We start from the raw sequence: 27,614 nt of genomic DNA, 5'->3' as shown, positions 1-27,614 counted from the left end.
AGTCTACCAGAAACCCATCAGTTTTGACTTCCTTTCCTGGCTAACCTAACCTGGTGGTCAATCATGCCCTGCTAGTCCTCCGCGTGCGTGAACCAGCAGGAAGCCAACTTTCCCCTTCCATCCTGGGAGCTTGCTTTTGGCCACTGAATGCTCTTAGAGAAATTCATAAAACTCCAATTGATATCATCACAAATTGTGATCTCCAGTCACAGCTAGTCCTCCACACTGCCCCCAATACTTAAATGTGTTCAGACCTCACCAACTTGAACAAATATGGCCCAAATTTACCACGATCTCCAGGCTTACTTTTCCAGCTCATTGTCCTTACTCTCAGAAAATAATTCTTCTCCCACTACGTGGATAAAACAGGGTCCCTGGGAGTGAACTTTAAATCTCACTATACCGCTAAAAATGCTAGTCTGTATTCAACACCAGGAGTCCTGGAGGAAGAGGCATCCTTCTTCCTGTTCAAGAAAAATCCCTTTTCTGTCCCCTGGATCCCGTTCCCATATTCAGGAACACCTTCCCCCACCCTGTAGGCCAACTCTTTCTCTCGCAGTGCATTCTAGTATTTCTATTGCAGATAGATCTATTTGTCCTTCCTGTTCCTCTGCATCTCTGCCTTTAGTCAGGTTGCCTTTACTGCAAACCCATAGGATCTCCAGCTGATTCTTCTAGTCCATGCTCATCACTACTGCAAGTAATCTTACAGCAATTTTTCTAAAATCTAAGTCTGAACATGCCTTCCCTCCACTTTAAATCCTTTAGAGGCTTCTAACCAGCACTAGGAAAAAAAGTCCCAATTCCCTGGAGTGGCAGACTGTGCCCTTCATAACCTGCCACCTCCTTAGCAACATGTCTCTACTCTTGCCACCTAATGCTTCTGCAATCAGAGCCCTCATACCATCCCCTAAACACTACTGGCTACTGGGTCCTGCCTAGAATGTCTTGTCCCTGTCATTCTTGGTTCTCCTCAAGTATTTGATCAAGGGCTACCCCCTCTGTGGTGCCTTCCCTAACCACTTCTCCCCTGATCCCCTATCCCAGGTTAGAAGCCTTAGCACCACCATAGTAGTCTCCTCCTGGTTCTTTTATAATCCTTATCATGCTTTATATATTTATTTGGCTATTTGTCTTTTTATTTACAGAAATAAATTAATCATAGAAAAATAAATACTCATAAGCAAAAAAAAAAAAAAAAGAAAAGAAAAGAAAACCCAAACCAACCTATAATTCTCCAGATTTAATCAATACTAACCTTTTGGCATATTTTCTAGAATATCTAAGCATATATAGGTGTATATAATTATTTGATAATGAGTTTATAATGTATATGCTATTTTTGTCATAAAAATTTTTATTTTTTTTTAAAGATTGTATTTATTTATTTGAGAGAGAGAGAGAGCATGAGAGGGGAGAAGGTCAGAGGGAGAAGCAGACTCCCTGTGGAGCTGGAGCCTGATGTGGGACTCGATTCAGGTACTCCAGGATCATGACCTGAGCCGAAGGCAGTGGTTTACCCAACTGAGCCAGGTGCCCCAGTCATAAAAATTTTTAGTTAGCAGTGTTGTGAATATCTTTCCATGTCAATGAATAGACATACATATCAAATCTTTCAAAAGCTGTTGAGAGTTACAATGTATGGATATTTTATTCCATTCCCTGCTGTTGGCCATTCAGAATAGTTTTTTGCATCATTATAATCAATGTTGAAATGATTACACATAAATGTGTACATTTCTGTTAGAGTTTTTGGAATAAGATTTTATTGATTTTTCTTAAGATTTTATTATTTGAGAGCAAATGAGTGGGGAGAGGGACCGAGAGAGAGAAGCAGACCCTCTGCTAGGCAGGGAACCCAACAAAGGGCTTGATCCCAGGACCCTGAGATCATGACATAAGCCAAAGTCAGACACTTAACCAACTGAACCACCCAGGAGCTCGTTTAATTTTATTTTTTTAAAGATTTATTTATCTGAGAGAGAGAGAGAGTGGGGGAAGTGGCAGAGGGAGAGAATCTCTTAAGACTCTACTGAGCAAGGAGCCCAACACAGGGCTCTGTCCCACAACCCATGAGATCATGAGCTGAGCAGAAACCAAGCTGGCTGCTTAACTGACTGAGCTACCCAGGTGCCCCAGAATAAGTTTTTTTTAGAAGTAAAATCTCTGGTTCAAGAGGAGTGTCGATACATACTTTGTCAAAGAGCCAGAATCACAGTGTTTAAATGTTTGTCTGTTTCTCTTTCTTCCCATCAGTCTGGAGCCTCTTTCAAGATGGAAATACTGTCTCATTAGTTTCTGTGTCCCCAGACTACACTTGGAATATTGCCTGCTCATATCATAGTCAAGCATGTCATAGATTCAGGCCATTTAGCTGATTGCTCTTTTCTCAAAATAAGGAAACCCAAAACAGGGCTTCAGGATCATTAGTCCCAGACAAACTTAGTTCCAGTGTTTTCAAGAAAATCATCCTAATAGCAGGTCAAGCACAGGGTTTGAACCTACGTGTTGAATGGGATGTATAGCATTATGAGGTCAGCATTTATGGGCTGTGCCACTAATTTCGTGATGATCACTTCTTCACGTCCATAATGGCATTTTTTGTGATGTTATTTCCCAGCTAATATACATATCTTCCTTTTTCTTAATTAAGAACAAACTCCTGGAACATAGGGATAATTATAATTCTTTGCCTATAAATTTGTGTTCTAAGTAGGCCCTAAATACATGTTTCTTGATCACCCAAATCTAATTTTGATAAAACTGCTAGGGGGAAGGACAGGGACTTGTTCTGCTAATGTTGTCAACCCCTGATAAGGGGCCAAATAAGAGAATTCACCACCTGTGCTCGCTGCTTAGATACAGTTGAAGGTGACTGTCTCTGCTCCATGTCACATGTCACTGACGGGTGGCAGGCAGGGAGTACCCACTCAGTCTCAGTGAGTACTCAGTCTTGGCTGAGGCAGCTGCTGGGCATTGCTCATGGTCAAGTTGGAGGCCAAAGACCGTTTCAGCCCCTCGAGTAAATGTGCTTCTGCTTTTGCCACCCAGCCGCCCCCCATTCCTTTCGGCGCTGTGTTTCTGATATTTTATGTCTCTAGCCTGAACAAATTGTCTGAATAACCTATAGCCTTCCACCAGCTTAAAGAATTTAGGAATGTTTTTTTAAAAACCAGTAGCAGGAATATGGGAGAAAAGAAAATGAGTCTCTCGGAGCTATTACCTACTCATCAGCCTCTGCTCAGTACGTTCGACGGGCTTCTACAGCAGTGAAACAGCCAGCGCTTAAGGTTCAAAATGAACCCCAGGCCTTTCACCTAAGTTTGTGAAATTACGGTTAAGTGTGGTGGAGGTAGAAGAGGAGGAAAGCAGATCGAAATGCACAAAATTAGAAAAAATGATGACTAAGTAACTGTATCCTACTGTATCCTGGAGGCCCGGAGATAGTGCTCCACTCATTCCTGTAAATGGTTTTGACTCCCACACTGAAGGGGAGTGGTACCGCTCGTTTCTGTAATCGTCCCATCTCCTTGCCCCAGGAGTACTGGATGGCCCTGCGCCCTAGTCCCCCGGCCACACCATGCACCACCCAAACGGGGCTGCTACCTCTACTTTCCCTCTGTTTCCCAGACCTGCAGTGTTCATGAAACAGGACAAGGGCTTGGAAGGGGTGGTGGGAGAGAGTTGTGAGGCTGTTCCCTTTTACTTGTGCCAGTAAAGATACTGGGATGGGGCACGTGGCTGGCTCAGTTGGTTGAGCATCGGCCTTTAGTTCAGGTCATGATCTCAGGATCCTGGGATTGAGCCCTGTGTCAGGCTCTCTGCTCAGTGGGGAGTCAGCTTCTCCCTCTACCCCTCTCCCCACTCATGTTTTCTCTCTCTCTCTCATTTAAAAAAAAATTTTAAAAAAGATTCTTGGGATGACTCTGGCATCCACTCTCACCAACAATACAAAGACACAGACCACATCTATACCCTCAAAGAAGAGAGAATAAAGTTCTCCCCAGGTTCGGACAGCTGGAAAGCAAAGCCAACACAGACAATATATCCTCTTGTTCTTGTTTCTCTCTTCCTGAAAAATGTGTGAAAAAACTTTCTCACGGAGCAACGTTGGCATCCAGGAAACTCCCTCAGTCTTTGCCTGCACGTTTTCCGCTTTTTCCAAGCACATGCCTCAATGCACTTTGATTCTGCTCTGCTGTTCTGGGTCTCCGATTCCCCTCCCCAAGCACTTGGCCTCCTTTGCTTATACTCGTCCTTTTCTTTCTCCATTCTTCCTCCTGCTCTGCTTTTTCTTTGACCCCCGTGGAGCTGTGTGACTCCATTGTGAGCCAACCCGGTTTTCTCACCTCTGAGCTCTATTTCTCCCTATTCTATTGCATTACATCCCCACTGGTCCTGATTACAGTCCATTCCCAGAACTACGAAGGGGAGGAAGCATCTGCTCCTTGGGGTGGGAGGATCAGTCCACCCCATCCTCTTCTGAGAAAATCAGCAAAATTTACCAGATCCATGCCCGAGGCTGCTCCTGGCTTCTTGCCCAGGATTTTCCCACTTTCAGAAAATACTCTGAGTTGGCTATTCTTTGGCCTTCTTATCTCTCTTTTTTGGCAAATTATGAATAATAATTTTAAAAATTGAAAAACTAAAATTAAAGCCAGATTGTCATCCATAACTTCACTACTTAAAACAACGTTTATCAGTTTGGTATATTGCTTAAAATTATGCACTTAAAAACATGTTCCGTGGGCGGGAATGGAAATTGGTGCAGCCACTGTGGAAAACAGTACGGAGGTTCCTCGAAAAACTGAAAAATAGGAATGCCGTACAATCTGGTAACTCCACTACCGGGTATTTACCCGAAGAAAACAACAACAATCATTTGAAAAGATAGATGCACCCCTATGCTTGTGGCAGCATTATTTTTAATAGCCAAGATGAGGAAGCCACCTAGGTGTCCCTCCAAAGATGAATGGTTAAAAAAGTTGGGTGATCTATGCACAATGTAGTATTACTCAGCCATAAAAAAACAGTGAGATCTTACCATTTGCAACAATATGGTTGGACCCAGAGGGTATATTGCTAAGTGAAATAAGTCAGAGACAAATACCATCTGATTTCACTTATATGTGGAATCTCAAAAACAAAGCAAAAAAAGAAACAGACCCATGAATACATAGAACAAACTGATGGTTGCCAGAGGAGAGGGGTGTGGGGCGGATAGGCAAAGAGGAGTGGTGAGGAAAGGGGGATACAGGCGTCCAGTTACGGAATGAATAAGTTATGGGCATAAAAGATACAGCATACAAAAGTCCACAGTATTGTAGTAGGTTGTGTTGTAACAGATGGTGGCTATACTTGTGGAGAACGTAGCATGCCCACAGAGACCGTGAATCACTATGTTGTATACCTAAAACTAATGTACCATCATCAACTGTATTTCAATTTATTTATTTATATTTTACTTTAAATTAAAAAATAAGTTCCTGTAATCATAGTGTGCATATGTTTTAAAACTTTTTTTTCATTTCATGCACTACTAGGGTTTTCTCTTTGTGACCCGTATTCGGACATATTTTAAAAATTAGGGTATACCATTCTGTTGATTGGATGTGTTCTATTTTATGTAACCATCTCTATACTACTTTTTCTACGACTTGAAATTTTTGCTTGTTGTTTCTCCATATATGCATGTCGCATTTTGAAATTTTTTTTAACATAGATTTCTAATAATGAAGTTATGGCTCAAAGGACATGACCATTTTTTAGACTCTCGATCCATATTAACAAATTATATTTGAAAAGGTTATCCTAATTTAGTGCCACCAGCTGTATCAATGGATACAACTTTTGCCATATTTTTCCCAGAATTGAATGCTATTTTATATATGTAGCTAATTTCATAAGCAACAAATGTTACTTTGTTTTTTCTTCTTAGTGGTTTTGTTAATTTCCCATGTTTGTTTACCCATGTTTTATAAATTACCTATTTGACTATTAACGTATCTTCTCCCTTCCTTTCTGACACTTGTGCCTCTTAAGAGTGTCTTTGTTATTATTTTATAAAATCAATATGTATGAATTCTTTATAAAGATATGAACATTGTCAGACTTAGTGCAAATGTTTTTTGTCTATTCTTTCGTGTTGGCTGTATTTTTCTTTGACTTACCTAAGTTTCGAAATTTAATACCATGAAGTCGGCCAACTTTTTGTATATTCTTGGGCTTAGAAAGTTGCCTTACCAAAAGGAATAAAAAGGTGAGAAAGACAGAAAAGGAAAGCTAGCCTGCTTTCTGGGGTTAGTATTTAGTTGTATTTGTTTTCGGTTTTTTTGGGCCCAGGCATCAGATCACTGTGATAAATGGGGTCAAAGGTGACCACCAGATTCCCTCTCACTTCCTCTTGGTAAGGAAGGGTTTGGAGGAGGGACGTAAGATGGTATTAACTCCTGGGTGGGGAGCTTGATATCCTGATGAGAACTTCTCTTCTCCTGGGCTGGGAATAAGGATTTGCTTAGGCTGTGGGTAGTCAGGCAAGAGTTTGATCTCCTGTGAGGGAAGGGACAAAGGAGTAACAGGAGACCCCCACCCCCCCCAGCCAAACTACTTCTCCATAGACCTGAAGCTCACTTAACACTCAGTGTGTATTAACTAGTTTTTCCCCTCTTGGAGGGAAATAACCTGGGACTGTTGCCTGTTCGCAAGGAAGTTATACTTAGATGTGTGTGTACAGACCTGTGTGTACGTTTATCAGAATGAGAAAACTCACACCACTGACAGAACAGGAACCTGTAAGCTGGTAAAACTTGCAGAGTCCTTTCAGAATCCTGTTTAAAAATTGTTGCTGCGGGCTGCTTCCTGCTCCCACTGAGGAACAAAGAGGAGGAGCCTAAGCTCTAAACCTATTGCAAATGACTTCACCAATGGGATTAAAAAAGTGTTGGTGTTCCTGCCAATCACTTCTGCTCAGGGAGGGGTTTCATATGGATCCAGAAACTCCTCCCCTTCACTTCCTGCTACCTGGCCCCCTACTCCTTTAAGTAGACACCTGGTTGCAAACACAGTATGGGCTTCCCAAAGAGTTCTGGATCCTAATCAGCAGTAGAAAGGAGGGAAAAAATCAGCCACGGAACATGAAACCAGTGTGGTGGTATCAGAATGTTTTAGAATACAGCTTTTTCAGTCTCTTAAAAGTGTACCACAGTCATATATGTATGTAGTTCCACAAAGCCACTGTGAAAGGAGTCACCTGGGATATTTCGGTTTCCAGCCATTTTTACTCCCCAAAGACAATTGTTTCAATTTGAAAAGTTATTTCTTAATGTTTGCCCTAATATCTCTAAACAAAAAAGTATCTTACACTGCTATCTTTTGCCTGCCTTTAGATTTTAAGCATTTTCTATTTCAGGGATCAAGGGCAGGCTGCCCAAAATGTGCTACTTTGGCATATTGATTACCTCAAATAAAACTTATTTAAGAGACAGTCTGTGTAAGGTCATTCAGACCCTCCTCTATTCCCCCAAAAGCCACAAATAAATCTCCCCTGTGATAGGTACCCTTCCTGTATCAGGAGGTAGAGAGACATCCTTATCACCAAAGATAGGAAATTTGGAGCCAAGAAGTCTAGGTAAACAACCCTTGTTCCTTTTTGCTAGTTTACTACCCCAGCCTAAATTCTGTTTAGAATTCCTTACCAATTGAAGGTCCCAAAATTAAGTTTTGTTTGTCCTGTCAGTTCCTCACAGATTTATTATCTCTTTGTCTAAAACGTATAAAGACTTTGGTCCTTGTTAGGTCTCAATTGCATAATTGGGCCTCTATGGCTCCTGTAATAAAACTTTGGTTTATTTTCTCCTGTTAATCTATCTCCTATAAATTTAATTCTTAGCCCAGCTAGAAGAACCCTGGACCAACACAAGTTTCTTCCTCCCCTTCACCTGACACAGTCAGCAGGATAAACTTCCACTGGACATTGGCTCTGAAGATTCTGCAGCTTTGAGCTCTGGGGACTAGGACATAAAACCAGAAGGTAAGGCTTCTTCTGTCAGCCTCCTGACACCTCTGTGGAGTCAGGTGGAGCAAGAGGGGTGAGATTTTTGTTGTCTCTAAGCTTAGGAGATGAAAGTACTGGAACTAGTTCCTTGGGCTTAAGGACTCTTGGTAAAAATTTGGTAGAGTACTCTCGGGTTACTGATCCATTTCCTCTCAGAGATGGTCTTTGTTTTTTTGTTTTGTTTTGTTTTGTTTTGGCCTGTCTTTTATGCCATTCATCCTTAAAACAAAAACAAAAACAAAACCCACCATAGGGCAGAAGGCAGCACGACCTGTAGGCCGACTGTTCAGACTGGCTTCACAGACAGGTGAATCCAGTGATTCTGATCAAACCAGCGTCTAGACACACTTTGTGCATCAAAGTGGGTTATGTGCATCAGAGATAAAGGCTATTGCTATGGGACATGTTGGAAGGAAAAGCCAAGTCAAGCACTAAAAGCTGTTAGAGCATTTACCACCTAACTCAAAGGCTTCCGTGTTTGGATGAGTTGGTCACAGAATGCATTAGATCGGCACCAGGTCACTGGAAACCACAAAAAATGTTCTGTTCAATGAAATACACGATAAAACACACAATCTCCAGCCCCGGGCACATCTGTATTATTAGCATGGCTCCAAGAGAGCCAAGGCAGAGCTAAAGTTGTTAATGCTGCATAAGAAAAATCAGATGGGAGTTTTTCTTTTCATCTCATCCTATGTCAAAGAGCTTGACTTTGTGACCAGTGAGAACATTCCCTGTGGTCTTCACCACTGGGAAGTGTGCCCTTGTCGGGATGCACCTTGGTGGCCAATCAACTAGAATGGGAATCTGAGACATGTATTGTTTGTTTGTTTTTTTAAAGACTTTATTTATTTGACAGAGAGGCAGGCAGAGAGAGGAAGGGAAGCAGGCTCCCTGCCGAGCAGAGAGCCCGATGCAGGGCTCGATTCCAGGACCCCAGGATCAGGACCCAAGCCGAAGGCAGAAGCTTTAATCCACTGAGCCACCCAGGCGTCCCTGAGACATGTATTCTTAAGCAACACTCTTTTTGTCCAGACCTGCCAGTGCTCAGGAAGCTGTCATAAGAGGTCCCAGCCCACAAGGGACCTCTGTTGTCTCAACCTTTGTTGCTTGTTAGTGCTGGCAAGTCCCTTTCCAGTAGTGCCTGCTGGAGGTACTGTATATTCTTACCACCTGCACAGCGATGGTCTTTGCTCTCTTACGGTATTTTTGGGAGAAAACTTCTGGATCATAGATAAAATGACTTTTTGAGTCTCACATAGACTTAATTCTTAGCCCAGCTAGAAGAACAGAGGCTTGGACTAAGGACGATTTCTTCCTCCTCTTGACTACTGACATCCCTCTATAGACGATGAGAACTTCCTGTATTCTCTGCACATACAAATTCCTTCCTTACCCTCACCCTTCCAGTCTAATTCTATTATAATTTGGGATTAGATCAATATGTTTTACTTTGCCATGACTGTGTAAATGTTATATGTAGCTGACCCACACAGTGTGCTATAATTACATTTACTTTTACAAAATATTTTTGTTCTTTGGAGTTAACTTTTTTCCCCCTCCACTTGCATAGCTTTCTAGAGCCCATCTCCTCTATGCCTCAACATTCTTACAAAGTCAGAACAGACTCTTAAGTTCGTTTGAACTTAACACACAGACTTTGTATCAGCTTTATCTTCCTGCGGACACGTCACTCAGCTGACTGTGGCGTTTACGACAGCTGTTTAGGTCACTGTCCTCACCGCTCAGTTTTTTATTCCTTCCCTGATTGTGAATGACAGGGAAAAACTCTGGATAAGTGAGGTTGTACTTGTGTTCAAAATGCTAAGGATTTTCTCTTCTCTGGGATGAAGTATTTTCAGTAGGTGCTGTCAGAGCATCAACATTAGCTTGTTACTTTTCTGTCTTCTCATCTCTCTTTTTCATTTCCTCTGTAAGGATATCAATTTCCTTAGCAAAAGATTGTGTGAAAGACTTATTAACATTTTCTCAAATTTTGGGTAAGGCAGCAATATTTTCTTCCCACATAGCACAAAATACTGCATCAATAGCCAATCTTGGAAAGATATTGCTGGTGGCATTAAAATTGGTAGAACACTTTGGGGAATAAATTTGCCAATATGCAAAAGAATGGTAAAAATCATCATTTCTCTGCCTTTGCAATTTCAGTGTAGGAATACATTGTCAGGAAATAATCCAAACACGGAAAAAGCTGTGTGTAAGAAGAGTCAAAGTGGAGTTATTTGTAGGAGCCACTGCTTGAAAACAATATAATGTCAATTAATAGGGGCATGGCCCAAGAATTATTATACTTTGCCTTTACATATATATTATATGCAAATACATACTACATATAAAGACAAAATAAGGATAATTTGTCCAGGTTTACTGTGATTATAACTGAGTAAAACATATACGTTGAGAACTGAAACTACGTACCTCATACAGCTGTTGTCCGCGTGAGTAGGACCCCATATTCCAATGCTTATTAGTGTAAGCTTACCACAAATCTCTTGGTGAGGGAAATAACTTTATTGTTCATAATAGGAACTTCTCAACAGATCTTATCAAATCATCAGTACAAAGCATCAACTGAAAGCTAATGTCCTAAGACTTCATGAACCCCTCAACCCAAAATTCCTGCCTTGCTGTTTCCATCAAATCTGAACAATTATATCATGATGTTTACCCATTTTTAAACAATGCCCGCTTGTTGAAAGTCCCACCTTAAACAAAATTCTAAAATTTCCCGGAAGTCTGATCTTGCCCTTCTCTCTGTGACACAACCCAAAGCTCTACTGAGCTGTGATGTCCTCACTAGTGGCAAGGCGTCAGCCCTGCATTAGCAACAGGTTATGTTGGTGATACTTGGGCAGCCACACTCAACAGTGGAGAAGAACTATGCACTAAATATATGTAGAAAGAAATGGAAAAGGATATGTAAAAATAATAATCATTGTGTCAGGGGATTGGAATTTGGCCAATTTTTTGATTCTCTTTCAGGTATTCTTAGGTAATGAGGACAAAGCTTATTTCAATCAAGAACTAAAAATTCATTTTGGTACAGCCACATTTTAATATGTAAAGATCAAATAAAGGCAAGGCTGTGTAACTTGTTATTCTCTTCGTTGTGTTTTGTAGAACAATCAATAACAATCCGGAGAGAAGACTACTTAGGTAGGAAGGAGAGCTATTCATATTGTAATTATGCTTGTAGAATCGAAATACTTATGGGCTGTTGTAATGAGAATGATCCAAAAATGCTCTAAAATCACTTAGTTAATGTCGAGAAACAATCAGGAGGACATTGACTATGGCCTTTAAATGGGTTTTGGTATTTAATGGGTTGGAGGCTTTAGACAATGGCTCGCTTAGCATTGAGTTACATAAATGTTGTAAACCCAACACAGCATAGACACATCTCACAAAATTAAACGCCAGCTTCTATTAACAGAAATCTTGTAGTCAATGGGTTTTCCAGTGTTTGTCAAATACATTTCCCATCTTTTCATGAAAATCGGGGAGAAAAGCTGGCCTGTGGATAGAGTTTGTCAGAGCTAACAAAGGCAGTTACTCCTTTGTACGCCTGGCAGTTACCTGTCTGTGTCAAGTACTCCAATGTAAACAAATGTGGATTTTTTTTTTTTTTCTGGAGAGAGCATGCACATGCGTGCGCGCACACACACAGGAGCACCAGCATGTGGGTGGGGGAGTGAGGTGGGGTGGGGAGAGGCAGAGGGTGAGGGAGAGGAGAGAGAATCCCAAGCAGGATCCACGCCCAGCCCAGAGCCTGGGGCGGGGGTAAGGGGGCTGGACTTCAGGACCCCAAGATCATGACCAGAGCAGAAACCAAGAGTTGGCAGCTCAACTGACTGAGCCACCCAGGCACCCTGATGGCTTGACTTTTAAAAAATGGCTCTCCTTAGGTTAATTAGTCTAGTATCCAGGTAAATCACTTCTCTTTTGGTTACTACCAATACCATTACCTTTTCAACTTTTTTTCTCCAAGGTATAAATAAGCTTTGCCTGGAGACGTGTGTCAGCCAAGGCAAGACAACACCAAAACAGGATCTATCACCCAAAGAGTCTAACAACATCAATCAACACGATCCGACCAAGAGATTTACACAGCTTCTGTTGCAGGTAAAGACACGTTGACAACAGGAATAAAGACAGTTATATTAAGATTAATCAGGTAATTTTATTAAATATTTACCATTCAGCAGCAACCAACATGAACATCTGAGCTAACAGAATCTTTTGAAATGTTCTGCTATATAGCTGCTTCAGAAATACACACATGATAAATTGAACTGTTCATTGCCAAAAAACTTCTTTAAAAAATGGCTTCAAGAGCAAATAACACTGATTTACACAGTGCCCAAGCACTAGTCAACAATCTATTAAATTACAAAGGAAAAGGAAATCAAAGAAGCTTTGTTACCTTATGCATGTCAACTGATTTAAATGGAAGGCTTTACTTCTTTAAAGCAACAGGAATATGGAGCTTCCTATGTGTGTGTGTATATATTTTTAAGAATGTGATTACAAACACAAAGTGTTATCATCAAAAGCAAAAGCTAGTCCAGAAATTCCCGACTGCAAAACTTGCAAGATACAAAGCTAAAATTCATGTTCCTTTTCTCAATAATGAATACTTCCACTAAACATAAATATTTTAACATATATTAATTTTTCTGACATTCATTCAAAACTGTAAAGTCAATATGGCAGAATTATTGTTAAAAGCACATATGTACAAATATTCTTTTTCCATACATAAAGTATTTGGCATAATTATAACAATCATACTGCATCCACAACTGTTTGCTTTTATTTGTACTTTTTTTTTTTACACATAATGGTATCTCTTATTAAAATTAACCAGTTATGTACAAAAATACTTGAACATTTATCATAGAAAACCTCTATAACCAGCCTCAACAGCATATACCTGCTGAATGGTTTCATTAAGAGAATATAAAAAAGTGGTCACTGCCTTCCAGGTAAGCTATCAACAAAAACAAACACGGTTAAACTAAAATGAGCTTCCCAACAAAAGAGGGAAAATATTTAACAGTATGATTTAAAATACAGTTCATATTTATTGTCAATTGAGTGTTATAAACAGTCAATAAAAGAAAAAAACAAAGATACAAAATACATTACTACATACAAGGTGCTTTTTTCACACTCCTGCAACTGTGGCTTCAGCATCCCTACCTAGATCTGAGATGCTGTGCAGCAATACTCAAGCCAGAGGGGTCTACAGCCTTCTCACCCTTCAAAAAACAGGATCCGCCAAGAAGACAAGCTCTGGTAGGAGCTTGGAGAGTTGTGAAGAATATTCTATTTGGCGCAGGATTGAATGTTAATGCCCTTACCTTTTGAAAGTCCTTTTGCCATTTAATCATGCTAATATATTTTCTCCAAGGTTTTTTTTCTTCATTTACGCTATTGATTTAATACTGTCCTGTATTGATTCCTGAATTCTTGTTAATGGGACACATTAATTTGTGCCTATTTAACACGTGAACATCTGCTCTTCTTCAATGACAAATGCTGCGGAGGAAACTATCAAGTACGGAAGCACAAGATTCAAGTAAACACTTCTCCTGGGGTCTTTTGCTTAATCTAGCCGATTGGAACTCTGAAAGTAAATTGCACCTTCAAAAGAAATACAGTAGATGCCATGATGTCAGGATACTAAAGGATTTACCAACCGATTCACAAAGGTAGAGTTTTAAGACAGTAGATGTTGGTCAGATGTCAAAAGCAACTTTAAAGAGTTACTTTGTTTCAGGAACAAAATAACTTGCAGTCCTAGTCCTTGCAACCCCTTAAGTATATTGTCTGAGTAGCCTGCTTTAACTTGTAACTCTGTTGGTGTGCACTGATCAGTCTGTTCACGGAAAGAGCCAGAAATCTCCCCTTATGTACAGAAGTCTTCTAAAGCAAGGATCATAGTGTTAGGATGTGCATTGACTTTAGTAAGCTTTCTCGGAGTATCAAGTATTCAGTAAAAAGTATACAACATCATCACGCGCCGTATTGTTCGACAATAGCCTATTGGTTTAAGATGAAACTATATAAAAAAGGTGAACATAAAAAGATACAAAAGAAGTCTTTAACGCTATTTACCACTTTCAAACGAGAGACATTGTAAGGAAAGTCAGCCATACTTCATGGAACATCTGGCGTTTGAGATCATTAACTTTTAATATTGTGCAACATATTAATAAGCAAGTGTTAATTCCATTCATTGAAAGACAAATCTGAGTAAGTGATTAAAGTGCCTACACTAAATGTCTCCTCGTCCTACTCCCTATTCTCTTGTAAACCGCCAGGACTCGGCGTCGTCGCTGCGGGGGCCCAGCAAAGGGACTCACAACTGCGAGACCTTGCGGGGCAGGGGCCGGGGGCGCGGGCCGGGCTCAGTCCTCCGGGTCCCGTTCTCCAGGTGGCCGGGCCGCGCCGCCAGCGGCTTGGGGGGCAGCGCGGGCGGCTCGGCCGTGACCGGGATGGAGAGGCTGTGAGGTAGCGGGACGGGCCGCCGCAGAGTCCGCTCGTACACGCTGTAGGGCGGCGGCGTTTTGCTCTCCTTGCGCCCCGGCTCCTCCGACCCGCTGTAGCTCGGCCCCGGCGCCGGCGCCGACTGTTCGTTCACCTGATTTTCGAAGCCTGAGGTTTCCGAGGTGCTACACCGGCTGAGAGAAGAAATCCCACTGCTGTAGCTGCCCGACAGGACCGGGGAGTTGGAGATGAGTCCTGGGGAGTGGTACTCCACCGGAGACGGGGTGAAAGACTGCACGGAGCCCTGCTCGAAGGCGAGAGAAAGGCCGGAGGGGAGACGCGCCAGAGTCATCACCACTGTCCCAGGCTGCCCGCGAGCCTCCCGCCCTGAACCCCAGCCCTCATCCCCGGCGCTCTTAACGGGACTCTACGTGGAGACAGAGCCTTGAAGGCGGTGGGGGCGACCTTAAAAGTGAGGCCTTTCCGGTAGGCCCTTGTCCGATCACTGGTGTCCTTACAGGAAGAAATTTGGGTAGAGAAGCCCCAAAGGTGCAAAGACCGCGTTAAAGCAGGGAGAAGGCGACCCATCTGCAAGCCAAGGAGAGGGACCGCGGGAGAAACCAAGTCTCCCGACACCTTGTTTTTGGATCCTGCAGCCTCCTGAACTGTGAGGAAACCGTCCCTGTTGTTGAAGACGCCCATACTGCAGCGCTTACTTCTGGCAGCCCTGCTGTGGGACTAACGCACACAACCCGGCCTCACATCGGAGGCCGTGTCCTCTCCGCAGCAAGACCGACCTCTGGCATTCACCTGCTGTCCCCTCCGTTTGTTCACCTTGCTGCCCATATCTACTCTTTTTTCGGGGCAGAAAAAAGCTAAAAGTAATCAGGAAGAAAATTCAGAGGTATATAAGTAGTCCCATCATTTGAAAGATCGGAACCCGCAGAAACAACAGAAAGCTTGGGCGGTGCCGTTTCCCCATTCTAGCTCAGCAGGGATGGGCAGAACTGGAGGACAGGAGTGAGAGCAGCCTGACCTGGGTGGGCCTCCTACCAAAGACCTCCAGAGGAGGAGTGAGGCGCTTGAGGCTTGCACTTCAGTTCTCTCCCATTCCTGACCCCTGAGCTGAAGCAGCAGCACTAGGGCAGCTCTCGGGCTCCTCTCCGGCTCTAGACTGAAATGAGACCTGTTTCTTCTGGCACATTTTTAAAGAAACTGACTTGGTTACTAATTTTGTAAAATCGGAAGATTTCTCATAAAAACCCCAATATTTTTGGCGTTACATTAAAAAAAAAAAAATAGAAGTTCTAGCAACAATGGCTTGCTTTCTCTTAATGGGGACAATCTTTTGAAACAGGAGGGGCTTTCCCCTGGAGATGGGGCATGAATTCTTCAGTTTACTTTGGTCTTCACATTGTGTTCTACCAGCCTCCTTTGTTCACATATGTTAGCGGTCTACTCTGTTGGCATCTGAATTTGCTAATTCCCCAACTGGTGTCCTACGGAAAAGGAGTCCTAACTGATGCTCTGTGAGAGCAGGGTTCTACCTGGAAATGCTGCATACTGTGTGCTCCTTGAGTACATTCAAAGCCTAGTAGCATGTTACAGTCTTACAATCAAGAAAATGAAAGGACACCTCAGCCTAGGGTTTTCTAGACTTAGCTAACCACAGACCACTTTTTCATTTATTGCGTAATGGCCTCTAAAACTATACCCTATGGAGAGGATTTCTGAAACGCTATCCTAGACTAACTCTACTTTGGTCTCTCTTTTTAGACAAAATAATGCAGGGAGACACAAACTCATTTAGCAGGAGCCTAAAATGAAGTGTTGCCAATTAAGGGATCCAAATTCACTGCTGTTCACTGTCAAAAATCAGACTGCAAGTTTAAATAAGGCAGGTAAGCTCAGTCTTCACCATAGGATTAACTCCATAATTTAATTTCTGAAAAACTGAGTTAAGGCAACAAACTGCATTCTAGTCATAGCAAAGCTCGTAACTTGGTAGCACTGTGCCCCCTAATGTAACACAGGAGTCATAACAGAAGGAGGCCATTTGTTTTCTCTCCAAACCCTGTTGGTTGTAGATATGGCTGCAGAGCTACCCCTGGCTGGTAAGAACATCACAGCTCTGCAGAGAGAGAAACCATATGCCACCTTGCCAAACGGGACTGTTTGGTAGCTGCCTGAATATTTTCGTGCCTTCAGTTCTTCTTACAGAATCAGTCTCGTAGACTTGCCATCTTACTACTCTACAGAATCCAGTTGGAAAATGCAGATGTTAATTGCATAGCAGTATGTGGGAGCTCCTTGCGAGTAAGGCCAAATGTAAGATATGGAAACATCATGTTGCTTCCCTTCCCATCACAGCAATGTGACAGTCTATGGCTGCCCAAGCTAACGCAGTCATGGGTACGTTATGATTAACAGCTGCATTGCAGAATGACAAAAAAAAAAAAAAAAAAAAAAAAAAAAAAAAACCCACACAAAACCACCCCCCCCAAAAAAACCCCAAAAAACCAAACTAGCAAATAATTTGCACTCTCCAGCAAATTTCTACATCAGAAACGTTGGCAATGCAAATGAAATCACACTTCTTTGCAATTTTCTCCATTTTGGGGCTTTTGTTTTCCAGAGTCTCAGTTTCTATCAGCAACTATCCTTAGCAACACAGATGCACTGGATCACGACCTGCCCCTGTGTGTTTTTAGAAGCTAATTTGTCTCTTTCTTTCACATTAGCGAGAAATACCTTCTCAACAAAAAGGACACGGAGCATGTAAATCCTCACTCAGATTCAAAATCATTCTTTTAACACCCACTTCAAACCCCATATTTGCCTCTGGTGCAGCGGCTCTGAACACCAGTGTCTGTAGATATTGACAATCCCTACGGCCAGTCTGATTCAATTTGGACAGAGACTAAATATTATTCTTTACCTTCGTGAGGGATTTTGTATGTTTAGAGATGTTAAATAGCCCACGTTTACCTATCAATTTAAAGCTTTTCAATTTGTTTCCTAGAAATTTTACTCCTTTTACTGTCTTGTTTTTCATGATGAAGTATGTATCTCAAATGTAAATGAAAACATTAGTATAAAACATGGAAGGAGAGAAAGTCGGGTTTGACTTTGTCAAATGGTTGGGGCTGACAGAAGCAAAAAGGCCCAGGAGACTCTTTAACTGGGTTTGATGGCTGAGTTTTTAAATTTTTTTCTTTCTCTTTTTTTTGATGTCCCTGAAATCAAAAGGCCAGACTGAAAACATCCTAGGAAATTCAGTGGGACCATATTTCTTTCCTAATTCAGTGTATACGGAGATTCTAGTCCATACATTTTCACGGCCACTATTTGGGGAATGAGGCCAATAACCTGAACACAGAGGGCTGCACTGATGGAGGAGGCTCCCTGACAGGAAAGCCTGTTTTCTTACCAATCTTCCTTCACCCCTTCTCTAGGTGTTCTTTGCCTGGTCTGTACCTATGAAAGCAGCTCAGTGATGAACCACGGATGGATTGTAAGGAAAGAAGGAATGTGGGGCTAGTCTCTAGCCTGAGTCTAAATATGAGTCTGTACCTTCAACGGAGATCTCCCAGCAGGTGAGGGGGACACTGACGTTGTATGTCTTGCTGGTGAAGCTGTAAACAGAGAGAAATGCTTTGAATTGAGAAAAACCAGAAGGTTCACTAGCTGCACATGCCTTCTGTGTACAAACCCATATAGATGGTCTAGTGCCTAAAGACCTCCTAGGCAAGGGGTGGGGGGATAGGGGAGAAACTAAATGATGCCTGTCCGAATCAGACTCCCCACCAAGACACGGGAGAATTAGTGAAAAGTCACCAGCACATACATAATGCTATACAGAAGTGACAGGAACTCGAACTGGTCCAATGTCCCATTTTCCAGAAGCCCAGATGCTTTTCCACTGCCTGATCTGTTTCAAAAGGTGCTTTTAGGTGTGATGTGCCAGGGAGAGACTTTGGAAAATAGCTGCCGACTTTGAGCAGCAGTGGGGACACTCCTGCCACCTAGGCAGGTTAGAAGGGGTCCGTGAGAATAAACTACACCAGCCCCCGGCCCTCACATCCAGTACTCCCCCAACAGAAAACCCTTGGCCACATCCAAACAAGAAGTGAGAAGTTTTCCATTTTCTCCCTTCATGCTTGTCCTCAGGTCTTCCCTTTGTCCTGGGGCGGTGGGGGGCAGGGCGGTGGGGGGCGGGGTGGGGGTGGTGCTCTATGGATGTCGTTATTTCAGCAAGGAGGTGCTGTCTCTCTATTTCTCCCCCTGGGTTTCCTAGCCCTACAGCTGGGATGCAGCCCATGATGGCCCTGCTCTGTGTGCTCGGAAGTCAGGTCCAGCCCCCTGGAACACAACCACACACACAGAAAGCTGCCGTGACACAGCCAACACGAGGAGGGTAAGTCAGATTTCCCAGTTCCACTACAGAGGTTTCACTGAGCTCAGGGTTTGCTGCTCTGTGATCAGCTGCCCTTCTCCCAGCTGCCAAAGTGAGGTTTACAACTCTTGAGAAAACTAGAAAGAGGCTGGAGGAAATAAAGACAGACAGTTACAGATCCCGCGACAGTGAGCACAGATGATGACGTGAGGACAGACCCGGGGAGCAATCAGTGCAGAAGGGAGGGCAGCCCTTCCAGGCGAGACTGGGAGAGGTGAGGTCACCTGTGCCTTCGTGCACGAGGGCGAGTGGCCCTTTGTGGCCACGTGGGGGTGTGCAGCACCTGCTACTCTCAAACACCGGTGTTAGTGTTAGCCTGTGGGTTGCGGTGGGGGCTGACAGAAGAAAATCCTGTGTGAGCGGAGAAACAGAGTGCTGACTGGGAACTGTATTACTGCCACCGCTGTGTGTGGTCCAGGTTTACTACAGCACAGGCTCCTCTTCCTCCTGAGCCGGGCGTTCCGTGACCCCACCACGTGGTTCCAGAGCAGCCCCTGCAGCCATAGTCTGTCCACAGAGCTTTTCTAGAAAGGCCTTCTCCCCCAGAGACCTAAAAGAGTGCCATCAGTATCCTTGCCTCCAAGTTTGACTGGGCCTAGGCTCTTACCTACCATCAATACTGTGGTTCCTCTGAAAATGCTTTTCAAGTTTCTGACATGAGTGATACAACCAGTTTAAACTGGAGGCTCCTTGAATATATGTACAGCATGAATACGATACAAATTACTTGGCTGAAGAGTCTTAACCGTCTTGGGCCACAGTGGTGTTCGGATGTAGGTTATCGATGAAGACTAGTTATTTCTTGTTCTGTTGAAAAATCTCACATGCTTTTCAAAACCTATTGGTGACTTTTAGCTTTGACAAGTATAGAACAAACTGGGTAGCACACAGTTTGTTTAAAAAAAAACCGAAGTCAGTAAAAAAAAAGAAAAAAGAAAACAAAGATGAGATGCTAAAATACAGCAAAGGGAACCTGAATGAGCGACTCCAAAAAATCTGGGACGAAAATGTCGTATTTGCTCTTGCTTTTAGGCCAGTTGTATTTGTAAACTCCAGAACTACTCTAGATGTGTGCACATGTTGAAAAGACTCTCCCCATCACCAAGAGAGGCAGATTCAGCAGAGGAGGTCTTAAAAACTGTGCCATATCAAGGTTACCAAGAAAATGGCTTATTCAGTTGGAAAGGGGTCTGTTATTGCTATAAGCTCATAAAGTTTCTTAAGAATTTTCAGTGGTTCTCAAAATCTAGAAGGGTTTGGTAAAATATCAATTCTAGGGCTTTACCCTGGAAATGGTGATCTGATTCAAATTTTCTGATCTGATTTAGATCTCAGATCTTCTAAGTTGAGCCTAAGAATTTGCTTCTTAAACCATCAGCTGAAGGGCTGCAGTACCCTGAATCAACCCCTTGAGAAATCTCACATTTTTTTAAAGTTTTGTTTATTTAGGGGCACCTGGGTGGCTCAGTCATTAAGCATCTGCCTTTGGCTCAGGTCATGAGATCAAGCCCCGCATCAGACTCCCTGCTCAGCAGGAAGTCTGATTCTCCCTCTCCCACTCCCCTTGCTTGTGTCCTGCTCTTGCTGTGTCTCTCTGTCAAAAAAAAAAAAAAAAAAAGATAAAAAAGGTGTGCACATGCAAGTGAGAAGGCAAGTGTGGGGAAAGGGCACAGGGGTAGGGAAACAATCTCAGGCAATCACTGAGCGCAGAGCCCTATGTAACATAATGTGGGGCTCGATCCCACGACCCTGAGATCATGACCTGAGCTGAAATCAATAGTGGAACACTTAACGGACTGAGCCACCCAGGCACCCTGAGAAATTTCACTCACTCCTGGATACAGACCTCTCTACACAAGGGATAGCAATGGATGTGAGATTAGTTGCACCCCACAAGCTTATCAAAGTTACCATTAGTCAGTTCCTATTTCGGGGCCATGTGGAACTCTGGCATCAGTCCCGAGTAAGAGTAAAGTGGCTGAATTAGCAGAGGTTGATAAAAATGAGGTGGTTCAAGCAAAGGACAGAGAAAATCCTAAGGGCTTGGCAAAGCGTAGGGTACCTCCCCAAATTTTAAGGATAGTGCCTAGCAGGAGGACATCTGTCTGTGGAGCTCATGAGGAACAGAGTACAGTCTGACTTAGTGTCGTAAGAAATTCCGGAAAGAAGGAAAACACTGGGAATGAATTAAACTACTCAGGTTTTTACCTCAGCACATGCCTACCTTTCTCTGAGGAATTCACGACAAGCTGGAGTAGTCATAAAAGTTACTTTATAAAAGTGACTGTTCAAATGCTTCAAATACCCACCAGTTTGTGTGGGTCTTGGAGGGACAGGGGGAGAGATAATTTTCCCACTATCCGACATGTTCTTGGCTTCTTTCCCACTGTCCAGGCTCCAGCTGCTAGGGGTGGGATTCACAGCTGGAAGGGAATAACACAGCTAAAAACACATGGTCCACTTTGCCCTTCGAACACTTGAGGTCTTAGAAGAAAGTCGAAATTATCCGGAATGAAAAGATCAACTGGATTAAAAAACAAAAACAAAAAAAACCCCCAAAGCCTCCTAAATACTAAACCTTTAATTTTCTACCTCACAGTTGTAGTTTACATTTAATTGGGTGCTAGCATGTCTGTTTATTTCCCCTCCAGCAGTCAGACAAAACTACAGATCTCCACAGGAGAATGGTGGAATCTTGCTGAGAATTACAAATGTGTTTAGATAATAGATAACAGATAGGAGGACACAGTCACTGAAGTATTTTATAAGTCAGTTTTTAGTGGAAACTTCTGGACAAGTGGCACCCCAAAAGGGGGAAGACAGTAATAGGCTAATATTTCAACTACCTGGCAGGGTGAATCACACCATCCTGTAGACCAGATCTTTGGCAAAAGGACCCTTGTTCCTGAAATCAATGGATTAGACTGAAGTATGTCCTAAGTCCTCAAAAAAAGTAATTTGGAATACGGACCGTATCATTCCCTTTTTTTTTAATTTGTCTGTTCCATGCTTCAGTAAGATGCAGAAATATGGAACAACTCCTGTTAGAAGCAAGGGCAAGACACACTATAAATAGCTGCTAGGAAATCAGGTTTCCAAAAGCAAGTCTCAAGATTGCTAGCGGTTTGCTCCCTGGACAGACACTGCCATCTGATGGACACAGCTGGGATTTCAACCTTTTACTCGAAATCACCACATCAATTTCAGGGGATGGAATTGCCACTCTTAAAAATTAATTTTTCTCAGTTCGTTTTAAATTGGCTTTGTGGTTTTCCTTGGTAGAAGGGCGAAGAAAAACGCTAAGCTCTCCAGGCAAAGATTAACATTCGACATGTAACATTAAAGCAAAATTTGTGTTTTAAAATCATTTCAGCTACCATCTCACTAGTTTCAGTCTCCCAAGGAAAGTTTTAATGTTAATCTATCCGTGTCGTCCAAGGACAATACAGTTTAGCTCTTAATGAGGACAATTAAAGTGCACTTTATGGGAACATTTCATTAGTGGCTCAAGTCCTGGGCTTACAGGACCACTCGGAGTTTTGAGGCTTGACCCCGCACGAGGCAAATGGGTGACTTGCTGCTGGCCCCACCCGCACGGTGGAGGGGGTCACACTGAATCTGCTCTTCATCTCCTGTCACCGATGCTAATTAGCTATTAACCGCTATGCATGGGTTTCTCATTTTTTTGTATGACCTTGAGGCAGGGCACACTCCATTAGGCACTGGATTGCAACTCCGAAGTAGTAGTATAGGAGTCCCCACAAACAACAGATGAACTGGCAGAGCGAGCTCTGTAAGGGAAACAAGGTTGGGACCAGGGAACCCATCTGGGAAGGTGCTATTTTCACTGTGCCGAACAAGTCGCCTCCTCAGCAGCTTTGTTTCAGGGAGCATAGGCATTGCCTTGGTGATGGGACCCCAAAAGCCATTTAACCGAGGGGTTCCTAACTTGCTCAGATTCTGCTGTTCAATTCTACAAGAAAACAGGTTTGAAAGGATGTGTCAGGAAAGAGTGTCTTTCATGAACTCCCTGAAGGGCAAATTAGTCCCGACCACTAAAGATCCAGAGATCTGAACTTCCACAAAGACACACAATAGACTGGAGAAAATGAGGACAAAACAAAGCCTTACAGCTGCCGGGTGAGGGGTGGGCAATGAAGGGGCTGGCTTTATACTCACCTTTCTCAGGTGCAGAAAGATTCGGGTCACTGCGTGGCAAGGCCCCTTCTCCAATATGATTAAACAGCAGCCTCTGCAAAAGCACAAGAGTCTGTTTCTATGGCGCACTATGCCATGATGGGAGACCTTCTAGAAAATGAGATGATTGTCTCATAACTGAAACTTTTGGTTCAAAATAATTTTTATATGGTACATGATGAGCCTGGGAACCAAGAATTCAATTATATTTAAGGGGAAAAGGGGAGACGAGTTTTAAGTTTAAGAAGTCTGTATTCGATTTTACATGTAAGTGGTAAATAAGTTTTCATAATACAATGGAGGAAAAAAACCAGTAAGCAGCGGTTAAGCTATGGTGCTCTTTATAAATAAAAACGCTAGACTGGCAGTATGAAACATAAGAATTAAGAGATATTCGCTCAAAAACTCTCTAGTGAATGGACATGTGTTGAGTCCTAGGTTAAAAACACGAAATGGACAATGTTCTGTGGCTTTTAACCCATGAAGATGCCAGTTTTACATGGTTCCACCTAATACATTAAAAGAAAGAGGGCAGGACCTTAAAAGTAGATGCACCATAGCCATGTGTATTATCGGGGTTTTGGCAATGACACACTGCTTCACGTTTTACCAAAAGCAGAAAAGCCGGAGGCTAATCAAGGAAGGCTTTCAGAGTCCCCCATGCTGGCAACACGCGCGCTCCTGGAGCAGATGGAACAAAGTGTGAAATTCCCTTGCAACAGCAAGTGACAAAGGGAAGGAAAACTGGTGAGCTGGTTCAGCCAAACGCACTCAGAGAGAATTTCTGCGAGACAGCAGGGTTGCGCAGAGCAGGCATCCTGGGGCTTTCGGGAAGATTACACAATCAGCAAAGATAAACCAATCAAGCCACATCCCACTCGCTCTCATCCATTTCCAGATGCAGCTACAGACTTCTGCCAGGGTGGTGTAGAAAAACAGAAAAATTAGCCGGAACATAAATGAGTACTGTTCTCCGCTCCTAAATTATTCCCAAATCATCGGCAAAATTCAGGGCTACCCAAGAACCTCCACGTTGGAAGCCACCCTTCACAGCCCCTGAAGTGCCCAGAGAGCCGAGCCCTTGGCCCTACCCTCACCTGGACTAAGAGGGATGGATGTGGGAAACAAAGGCAGAAGAAAAATTACTAAATTTCCTTACTACCTACAGCCCACTGACAACATCCTTGAAATGGGCGGAGGAACAGTCCTCTAGCAACTCAACTGCCTCCATGTTAACACTTTGCTAAGGACAAAAGGCAATCCTAGCCTAATCTCTGCCCCGACCCCTGCCCCTAGGATCCTGTAAGTCTACTTTAACATATAGCAATTCTTGGGGCGCCTGGGTGGCTCAGTGGGTTAAAGCCTCTGCCTTCGGCTCAGGTCATGATCCCGGGGTCCTGGGATCGAGCCCCGCATCAGGCTCTCTGCTCAGCCAGGGAGCCTGCTTCCTCCTCCCTCTCTGTCTGCCTACTTGTGATCTCTGCCTACTTGTGATCTCTGTCTGTCAAATAAATAAATAAATAAAAACTTAAAAAAAAAAAAAAAACATATAGCAATTCTTTTGGAAACTTCCCTATCTCTAACCCCTTCCCCACAGATACATGTTGGCAATCATCCCACAAGCATATCGCCCAACGATATACATCTGAACCTCTCATGACTCAGGTTTTATTAGATGGTAAAAAATGACCTTTTCCCAACAATAGCTAGTCTCCTCAAAGTCCTGGAAACCTTGCTCCCAAATTCCTCAGAGACTTACGCTATCCCTAAGTCCCTCCCAACTTGAAAGTCTATAATGGGCTACTCCTCATGACCCTGGGGGGCAGCTCTTTCTACCTCTGTGCCCTACCCCTGTTCTTTAATAAAATCACCTTTTTGCACCCAAGATGTCTCAAAAGTTCCTTCTTGGCCATCCACTTCGAGCCCTAACATCTTTCCTACGTCACGATCACTTCAACATCAAGTCCTGGCAGGAGCTGAGGACCATGGGCCTTTACTCCTTGGGGGTATAGGGAAAGCCTGGGCCCCCAACTGCTTTTCTCTCAACACATTAATGAATGGCAAAGGTGAACAGAAATTGTCCTTGTGCTCCTGGGTACCTCAGAAAGGAATCAAGTGAAGCTCTCTCAAACTAAGCAGCGGCCAAAAGAAAGGCTGCTGGACGGATCATGTTTCTCCAGGGTCTTTGGCTAATGGAGAAAGTCGCTTGAAATTCCTGGTACACACACGCAAACACACACAGACACTCCAGCTCATTTACCTAATTACCCCTTGCCCTGTTTAAATAGCAGCAATGAACTAGAGAGCTAGGTCAAGGAGGGAAAAATCATTTCCCATTTTCCGCTCCGCTCGACTGCTCAGGCAACAACCTATGTATCTGTATCAGAAATATGGCTCCAACGGAAACTGTGAACAACAGGCATGGAACAGAGGTTCGCTCTTCACTCAGATCGACTTGTTGTCTAACAAAGCCCATCTGGTTGCCTCTGGCAGGTACCGGGTTTTTCTGCAGAGATATGTAAGCAATTCCAGACATCGGCTTGTTTTCTAGGATCTCCGTCCCCCAAGGACTACCTGAGAAGGTTCCACAGGTGTTGGGTAGATGGCACTGCACGGTCTCTCTCTCGGGGACAGGCAAGAGTTTTCTCGGGAATGTTTGTGTTTGTCAGACAACAAGGGGGAAGCTGGGAAGAGAAGAAAAGGAAGGATCGTCAGGGTGAGGTGCTGGACCTGCCCGGAGGACAGGGCTCATGTGCCGTGGCCGCTGGCCATCCTTCAGGAACCCGAGGGCCACAGCTCCCACGCGGCACCCTCGGTCAACCCCACATCCTGCCACTGACCTCTGGCGCTCGAGGGGGCAGAACTTGTCACATTAGGAGAAGCAGAGTGAGTTGAACTCAAGCTTGAGGTAGATGGACTTGGCTGCAAAAACACAGGAGCTGTTATCACCTACGGCTTAGAGACTCCACACAACATGGACACACTGAAAACAAAATCCCTGCCCTTTCCTTTCAAAGGAGCCAAAGAACCGAACAAAATGAAATGAAAACGAAAAGCAAAGGGCCATTTAGAACTAGAGAAAAATCTCTGACTGATAAGGAAGCCAGTCTGAATTAATCACGAATTTGAGATTTAAAAACAAAATACTCCGAAAAGAAAAAAAATCTGAGATTTTGACTCCGGCTAACGGAACACATTCACGTTAGTTTCCGGGACACCCTGGGACCGAGGAGCAGGTAGCAGTGCCCTTGCCGACTGAGGGACACGTGGAAGGACTCCCAGCCGAGGCCACAGAGATAGGGGAATGCTTCTAAAGAGCAGAAGACACCTTCTTGTTTTCTTCAAAAATGTGTTCAAGGCATAAAATTGGCAGTAGGTGCCATGCCCCTTTTCTAAAGACAGCGGAGAGGGAAATTTTAGCTGCTTCTTGCTAATCAGTGTAAATACTCTATTATTAGTAGGGTCTGAATAGAATTTTGTGTGGCAGGAGTTACCCTAACTAATGTCCTTAAAAACTATTTTGTTTCTTCAGTAAAAATCTTTTTATTATGAAAATTTTCTGACAGGAACAGAGGTAGAGGAATTTTATAACGTCCCTCTCAACCATGTACTATGAAGCAAAAGGGCCACTTTGCCAGGCTAAGAGGCAGCTAGTGTGTGGTGACAGGCTCCCAGGGTCCCAAACTGAAGACGCAAACCAGAGGCAGGTTTCAACGCCAACCCTGCACAGTGTGCCTGGGCTTTCCTGTTCTTGCTCACGTCTTCTGAGAGTGGAGTGGGAAGTTTGGGGAGAAACCTCTTTGGAGGGTCCAGAGACCAACAAAGCAGTGAGAGTGTTTAAAGCTTTGTCCTTAACTCAACATTCTTGCTCGCAGATCTGTTCATGAGCCCAGCAGACTGAACAGAAACTCTCATGATTGAGACAGAAAAGGAATACACACGACCAGACGATTAAAAAGCCAATCAAGTACCTGCATGTTAAAGACTTCATCAGAGCTTTCTGATTGCCCTGTAATATTGCTTACTTCAGCAGAAGCTTGTGAGGACAGTGAGGAGGAAGAATATCGGTTGACAGCTGGGTAACTTAATGGGCTGTTTTGGGGGAAAAAAAATGGTCATTAACTCAGTCTCTGAATTGTACGTTAATCGCATGCTGGTGTGGTATAAAACCAAAGGAAAAAAAATATACATCCCATTTTGTTGTCTCCTGTTTGCCTCAATATAATCAAATGTTTGAGTTTATTTATTTCTCATGCTGTTGCTGTTTTACCAGTGACAGATGTCTGCAGCTGCCTCGCGGGTTAATTATTTCATTAAGAAATAGCGTATTTGACAAATTGTGCCATAAAGAATGAGAGAATCATTCCAGATCATCTTGTGGGGATGCCAAATTGT

General features: G+C 43.3%; 1 protein-coding gene and 1 long non-coding RNA gene across 8 annotated transcripts in view; one reads left to right on the top strand and one right to left on the bottom strand.

Annotated features, from left to right (window-relative positions):
• The first annotated feature begins 7,749 nt into the window (after window positions 1-7,749).
• LOC116568542 lies at window positions 7,750-27,461 on the top strand. Of its 5 annotated transcripts, XR_004276666.1 has the most exons (6): window positions 7,750-8,029; window positions 12,063-12,196; window positions 18,022-18,162; window positions 18,864-18,983; window positions 23,836-23,966; window positions 24,118-24,531. It is a non-coding gene; the product is annotated as an uncharacterized LOC116568542 (long non-coding RNA). The 5 variants fall into 5 exon arrangements; XR_004276667.1 differs by lacking the exon at window positions 23,836-23,966 and having other exon boundaries at window positions 7,753-8,029; XR_004276665.1 differs by having other exon boundaries at window positions 7,753-8,029; window positions 23,839-24,531.
• Window positions 12,235-27,614, bottom strand: part of DOCK4 (dedicator of cytokinesis 4) — a 431,597-nt gene continuing 416,217 nt past the window's right edge. For 2 of the 3 annotated variants that reach the window (XM_032304000.1, XM_032304001.1), the window contains 7 exons: window positions 27,191-27,311; window positions 26,060-26,141; window positions 25,794-25,903; window positions 23,202-23,274; window positions 21,332-21,445; window positions 18,140-18,201; window positions 12,235-14,870 (listed from right to left, as the gene is read on the bottom strand). In XM_032304000.1, coding sequence (XP_032159891.1) covers window positions 14,439-14,870; window positions 18,140-18,201; window positions 21,332-21,445; window positions 23,202-23,274; window positions 25,794-25,903; window positions 26,060-26,141; window positions 27,191-27,311 — 994 coding nt within the window. In that variant the 3' untranslated portion in view covers window positions 12,235-14,438. The remainder of the gene's footprint in view (window positions 14,871-18,139; window positions 18,202-21,331; window positions 21,446-23,201; window positions 23,275-25,793; window positions 25,904-26,059; window positions 26,142-27,190; window positions 27,312-27,614) is intronic. The other variant, XM_032304002.1, reaches the window with a different exon arrangement.

Source organism: Mustela erminea, chromosome 11, assembly GCF_009829155.1.
Source record: "Mustela erminea isolate mMusErm1 chromosome 11, mMusErm1.Pri, whole genome shotgun sequence".
Lineage (NCBI taxonomy): Eukaryota > Metazoa > Chordata > Mammalia > Carnivora > Mustelidae > Mustela > Mustela erminea.
The sequence above is the reverse complement of the archived record's forward strand: the minus strand, read 5'-3'. Positions and strand labels throughout refer to the sequence as shown.